A 7,027-nucleotide genomic window follows, 5' to 3' on the forward strand; every position below is an offset into this window, starting at 1 on the left:
ATAATTGTCTTTTAATAATATGTTGTGCCGCTGTTATGTTTTTATTTTGGTCATTCCTAGTGAATCAGTCCTTTCATATGCCGTAACTTATTATATCTAGGCGAGTCCTTGGTTATAACAAATGTATATAAACACGGTAACAGATCTTTTAGTCTAACGGGCACATGGATTATAAAGAGAGCGTGTCAAACAGTGTCGAGGTATGTAGTCACAAAGTTCAGTCCAAGATTCCAAACTCAAGTTCATGTATTAGTTTTTCGGCATGCATGATAAAGACTGGTTGTTTATACACCATTAATGTTTTTTCAATGCGCACGTAAGTAATGAGGCCTGTGCAGCCATCTTCAATCTTTCTCCAGAAAATGGACTCAAAACGTCAATTTATTCTTATGGATGCATAAATTCAGATTAAACTTTTTGTTACAAAAACAACAACAAAAAATATAGTTGTCTGAGTTTTTCTCTTATTTTGATCTATGCTGCTGATACAATGACTTGATCTCTGCGGTGGTTATATCTCTGGCAGTAAAGATTAATTAACTGGTGCTAATCTGGTCGGCTGTTTAGTTTGTACTGAATGATGTATTAGCTTTGCTCCAATACATGAATGGTTGAAATTAGGAATATTGCAGTACATTATTTGTGACATTACTCAGCTTAGCCTCTATCTAACTGTTGAAATATTTATTACATGGGGATGTCTAGAAATTGTCATACAAACATCTCGCTCAATCTCTGTGTTCGTAGACCTGTTTCACTAAAATATACAACTTATCTCATTGTACATAATTTAGCACATTTTACTGATAAACTCATTTCTTGTTATTTTAGTGATAAAATGGCCGTTGCCTGCCACTTCAACCAGCAGTTATGTCAACCTTTCCTCTTTACACAATAAGCCATGTTTCCATTCAATATGTGTGCAACACCTACAATTATATTTTTTTACATTTTCTTCTTATGAGTGCATTCATAAATCAGCAATTATCATCTGCGAGTAACAAATTTTCATTACAAGCTAGCATAAAAGGCTAAGGTCGACTACTTTCTGCACTTGACAATATTACATGATACCAATTAAGCTAGCCTATTGGAGTATGTAATAGGAGATAACCTGGGTTTAGACTATCACATGTATTACTCACTGGTAAATTTTCATGCAGAGAAGCCTAGGCCCTCCCACAGCGGCCAAGTATGGCAGTATTGGAGGCACCAGGGACGTCAGTCAGCAGGAAGAGGATGCGCTTCACGGTACCGCCAACACATGCATATTCAGGTTTTGGGGGATATAGTAGCGAGGAAGAAATTCAAGAGCGCACAGAATCTAATGGTTGTAATGAGGAGAGGCAAGACGAAGAGGACGGGCAGGGTCAAGAGGAAAGCCAGCACGATCAAGAGCCCTCAGAGTCCGAGGGTGATGATGAGAGTCTGGATGAAGAAGACCAGGTAGAGCAGGAAAGGAAAACCGATCAAGAGCAGTCAGATAGTGACGAGGAGATTGGGCCGGATGAAGAAGACAAGCAGGTAGAGCAGGAACGGCAAATGACTAAAGAGAGCTCCGAGCCTGATGGTGAAGATGAGGTGCAGGACGAACTGGACGAGCTGCTCGAGCAGTCAAGGCAAATGGATCAGGAGAGCTCAGAATCTAATGGTGACGACGAGGAGGAGGACGAACTGGACGAGCAGGAAGGGCAAATGGATCAAGAGAGCTCAGAATCTGAGGGTGAAGATGAGGAGGAGGACGAAGTGGACGGGCAGGAAGGGCAAATGGATCAAGAGAGCTCAAAATCTGGTGGTGAAGACGATGAGCAGGACGAAGAGGGCGACCAGGAAAGACAAATGGATCAAGAGAGCTCAGAATCTGATGGTGAAGTTGAGGAGCGGGACGGAGAGGACGACCAGGAAAGGCAAATGGATCAAGAGAGCTCAGAATCTAACGGTGAAGACGAGGATCAAGACGAAGAGGACGACCAAGAAAGGCAAATGGATCAAGTGAGCTCAGAATCTGACGGCGAATATGAGGAGCGGGACGGAGAGGATGACCAGGAAAGGCAAACAGATCAAGAGAGCTCAGAATCTGATGATGAAGTTGGGGAGGAGGACGAAGAGGATGAGCAGGAAAGGCAAATTGACCAAGAGAGCTCAGAATCTGATGGTGAAGACGAGGAGCAGGACGAAGTGGACGAGGAGGTAGAACAGGAAATGCAAATTGATCAAGAGCTCTCAGAATCTGAACAAGCACACTCGGAAAGCCAAAGCATTCAAGCTCCTGTGGAGTCTGCTGGTAGCGAAGAAGAGGACGAGCAGATAGAGCAGGAAATGCATATCGATCAAGCATACTCGGAATTTGATGGTGAAGACGAGGAACAGTACGTAGAAGAACACCTGGGGGAGGAGGAAAGCCAAAACAATCAAGAATCTGTAGGTGGGGATGAGGAGGGACAGGAAGAAGAGGACGAGCAGGTGGAGGATGTTTTAGACGGGGGATGTGTTCACAAAAACTCCTCTGAGCCGGTATTGGCACCACCACCGTCCAAGCATACAGCGATAGCGAACATGACGTTGGACGAGGACATGCTCGATTGCGGTGTTTGTTTCCTACCCCTCAAGCCACCAATCTTCCAGGTATACATGCGTCTCATCAACTATAACCAAGAATGTGCATCTTTCATCATTTGTTAATTGGTTGATGGTTGATTCCCAGCCATTTATCTTGGTGTCACTACAGGAAATCCGGTCTATTACAACAATAATTATTGCAACGGCCAGTTTTCGTTGCAATAGAATGCAATATTGCCACGAAACCCCCATTCGTGGTAATAGCCTCCACATATTGCCACAATTTAGTTTTGTCGCGGTAGTCACCTTTTTTGTTGCAAAAGAGGGCGTGTATTGCAACAAAACATAGCGGCGTTGTAACATGGTGTTCCTATTGCGACAATTACGCTTCGTTGCATAAACTTGCCACCTTGTTGCAATAGATCCTAGCTAATGCAACAAAAGCATAAAATTGTGGTAATATTTGAGAAGATATTGCAACATTTCCCCATGTTGCGCTAAGTATTCACATTGTTGCAAAAAATAACTTGTATTGCAACAAAATACTAATTTGTCGTAATACTAGTGTTTTTCCTCAAACCCATTTCGTTGCAATAATTATTTGCCTATTGCAACAAGTTACTTATCCATGGTAATATATATAAGATATTGCAACAATCATGGATTTTTCAATCTTTATTAAAAAGATGCAATAGGTATCATTATCGCTGATTAATTCATTTTCCTTTTTATTATAAGGAAAAAATTAATTGCAAAAAGTAGGTTTCAAAGCTCGCACCTCGCATGTGCAGGCAAGAGCCTCTAACCAACGGGCCAAGGCTTGCTTGTTGTAAAGAGTACAGACAAAACTCTTTTGTAGTAAGTTTACACGCGTTTTGCAACTATCATGATTTTTCCATTGTGAAAAAACTTAATTGCCAAGGCTTTCATGATTTTTCCACTGTGATAAAACTTTCAGAGGCAACAAGCCCTGTTGGATTTTTCCATTTAGTTCATCAGGGCGAGGTAATTTTCAGTTATAGCATACATTACTTCCCATGTATGTGTCTCCATTGAGAGTATTGAGATTGAGACGTATATGCAGTACCTGAATTAATTGGTCCCTAATTTTGCCTGGTAACACCACTACGGCGCAGACACTGCTCCTCGATGCACGCCAAATCAAATTCGATGAGTAGAACACAAGGAATAATGAAATCCGTCCCAGACTGATGAAATTGCCCGCGGGGCCTCACTTTGCCTTTCGGGATGAGGAGGATACACCGCTGATGAAGAACCCTAGCGGCGGCGCTGCAAGACGAGGGAAGGGCGGCCACGGCGTCAAAGACGAAGGACGGGAGGAGCTGTCGTTGGCACTTTTGTTTTTTCTTTAATGTCTAATTTGACCCACCGTTTCAGCCCAAAGTGCAATAAAGATTTTTTTAACAGAATGGTGATACCACTTACCCTCTGTTCCATAACGATCCTTTACCTTTCCCGATTAGAAGCGTCACTGAATATGTCAATAAATCCCACAAAGGGGACGGGGAGGCCGAGGCTCATAGACGTTTGGATTTGGTCTATACAGAAAGGGAAATAGAAAGAGAACATGGGTTGGGTCTTGCATATATCAATCTGAGTAAAGGGAGACAAGGCGTCAAGCCATAACTGTGTTTTCACCTACTCGCATAATAGCACCTCCAACACACGATAAAAACCACTAGTTTGGCACGCGCGGGAGCCCGCGCGAACCCTAAGGGGACACGTGAAAAAGCAGCGCGCTAAAAACTTTGCCGCACCCACGATTTTTGCGCTATCCCGCGCAGGAAACTTGCCTCTTGGTCTGCCGCGCGTGCTATAAACGCCACGCGTGCGCAAGCCAACCACCCGAAAACTTCAGCCGCCCGCGTGTCGTTCCACCTCTGCCTCCCACGTCGCGCCCGCGCCGCCGCTCCACCTCCGCCGACACGATGCCTCTCCGCCATCGCTCCTCCCCCGGCTACCGCGGCCAAGCGGCCACTTCGATGCCGAGATCCGCTCCGGCGAGGAGCGCATCCGCCTTGGCACGTTCGACGATGTGTGGACGCGGGAGCAGGCGGCGGCGCTCGCGCTGCCGTCACCGGCCGTCACGCGCGAGCAGCAATGGTGCTAGCGCGAGCTCGAGCAGCGGCTCGTCATCGCGGAGCGCGACGAGCGCCTCCGCCTCGAGCGCGGCAGTTCCCGGAGGACGTCGCCGCGATGGAGGCGTTCTACGCGCAGAAGGAGGAGGAGAAGGCGGCGGTGGCGGAGAAGAAGAAGGCAGACCGCGAGCAGTGCCAGGCGGCATCGGCGGCGAGGAAGGCGGAGAGGGTGGAAAGGCCGCGAGGAAGGCGGAGGAGAAGAAAAACGGCACCGGGCCTTCGATGATCGTCCTCTCCTCCTCTCCTCCTCCTTCGAGTGGACATCCACTCCGGTGTCCGACACCACCCACTCGTCGGACTTCGACTGGGACTCGGAGTAGATTAGGGTAGTTTTAAATAAATGTTGATGTACCATCGAACTTCCTTAATGAGCGTAGCCCCCCACATCACCACCATTACCCTGCGTCAAGTACACCTAGGGTTTTCCAAGTTGGAAAGTGTCGCCATATGTGGCGGCATTTGATTTTGGTTCTATGATCAGCACGACGATCCCTTGTGTATGTACAACTGCTTCTCGATACATACCGTTATATCTAGAATGGCATAGATCGACTGTCACATCGCCCATCTGGACTGACATAGATCGACGGTACAATCTCCCATCTACAATCATATTTCAAGGCAACACTATGACCTCTAGTAGCCTCCAAGTGAAGGTGCCATTATGTTTCTGTCAATGAGCGTAGCCCCCCCCCCCCACATCACCTCCATTACCCTGCATCAAATACCTAGGGTTTCCAAGTTGGAAAGTGTCGACATATGTAGCAGCATTTGATTTTGGTTCTATAATCAACACGACGACCCCTTTTGCATGCACAACTGCTTCTCGATACAAACCGATTCCTTGTAGTGTGTTACCATGTTAATTGCAGTGTGATGTCGGCCACGTGGTGTGCTCGTCGTGTCGGTACAAGCTGGCCACGTTTGGGAGGTGCCATGTGTGTAGCACCGCCATTACCGGTGGCTACCGCCGGTGCCATGCCTTGGAGCAGCTGGTGGAGTCCATCCGGGGGTCATGCCCCAATGCAACCTATGGCTGCGCTGCCAGGGTGCCCTACTATGACCTCCATGCTCACCTTCTGGATTTCCCACACGCTCCGTGCCACTGCCCTAGAGAAGCATGTGGCTTCGTTGGCTCGACATCGGCGCTCCTTGATCACTTCGTCGGCACACACAAGTGGCCATGCATCACCGGGGTTCGGAACAGCGAGAATCGTGCCATCCACCTCCATGATGGCTTCAACTTCATGGCTGTCGTCCATGACACCAGAGAGTACCTATTCCTGTTAAGGGTGACGCGCTCACCATTTGGCCGCGTGATATCGTCCGTGTGCTTACACCCTCAAGCCGCAGCCGATGGTTCTCGGTCAAAGAATGTGAAGTGCAGGCTCCAGCTCATCTACTTGCGCGACATCTTCGATGACTCTGACGTGCTGTCCCATGTCCAGGATTCTTCTTTCAAAGTGACATGCACTGATCTCTCCAGTGGGATGCCCAACCTCTGCTTCCAGTTCATCGTGCCCTATGAGGTTCAACCAGAAGCTGCGGCTACTGTCGAAGTCAAAGTATCTTTCACCATCCGGTAGATCAACTGCTTATCTGCCTTTAGTTAGCTTTATCGATTATTAGAATTATAGATACTTGATGAACAACTTTGGTGAGGATCTATTCGATGGAATACTAGCATAGTTTTCAGATCTAGAGCTAGTTTGCCTGAATATTTTTCACCTGCCTGTCACGATTGTCACGTCCCGTTGCCGCCGGTGAAGATCGGGGCGTGGGATCAACACAAGGAGGATACAATGGTGGCTTGTGGTAGCCGCCTGACCTTGGATGCTTGTGGAGAGCAGCCGGACCTGAAGAAGGGGCAGAGAGGAAGCGAGCCGAGACGAGGAAGACGAAGACCAATTGGTTCTATTTCTGTTTCCTCCCTCCCGTGCTGCCCTGGTGTCTATCTTTATTAGTCCTGCTCCAAGGCTTGATCTGGGCCAAGCCCATGTACACAACCCATAGCTGAAGTGCATTCCAAGGGGTATATAGGGTGTTACACTACTGCCCCGGCAAAACATTGCTTGACCCAAGCAATGGCTTGAATTCTGCTACCATTAACGCCTCCAGGATCCCATGACATTCCGTCATGCATTGACATATTGCATAGCTCAAAAATAGTGAACCCATATAACCTGGCCGGCAGGTGGAAGTAGCATCCCAAGCCAGCTTCTTGCTGATTCCTGTGAACCAGCTTCTCCTGATAGAATGAAGCACTTTGCCCACCCTGGTATTGCCAAATGACGCAAACGCTAGGTCTG

At 47.4% G+C, this 7,027-nt stretch overlaps 1 protein-coding gene across 1 annotated transcript; it reads left to right on the forward strand.

The window, feature by feature from the left end:
• The first annotated feature begins 1,449 nt into the window (after positions 1 to 1,449).
• LOC124650270 (protein starmaker-like) lies at positions 1,450 to 6,339 on the forward strand. The gene is made up of 2 exons (XM_047189814.1): positions 1,450 to 2,625; positions 5,591 to 6,339. The coding sequence occupies exons 1-2, from the start codon at positions 1,543 to 1,545 to the stop codon at positions 6,302 to 6,304; spliced, it is 1,797 nt and encodes a 598-aa protein (XP_047045770.1). The 5' UTR covers positions 1,450 to 1,542; the 3' UTR covers positions 6,305 to 6,339.
• Positions 6,340 to 7,027: the final 688 nt, after the last annotated feature.

The sequence above is a fragment of the Lolium rigidum genome, chromosome 4 (genome assembly GCF_022539505.1).
Source record: "Lolium rigidum isolate FL_2022 chromosome 4, APGP_CSIRO_Lrig_0.1, whole genome shotgun sequence".
In the NCBI taxonomy this organism is placed as follows: Eukaryota; Viridiplantae; Streptophyta; class Magnoliopsida; order Poales; family Poaceae; genus Lolium; species Lolium rigidum.

Coding starts and splice junctions, on each gene's coding strand:
- LOC124650270 (XM_047189814.1), top strand. CDS start 1,543: ATGACTAAAGAGAGCTCCGAGCCTGATGGTGAAGATGAGGTGCAGGAC. Junction 2,626..5,590: donor TCAAGCCACCAATCTTCCAG/GTATACATGCGT, acceptor TGTTAATTGCAG/TGTGATGTCGGCCACGTGGT.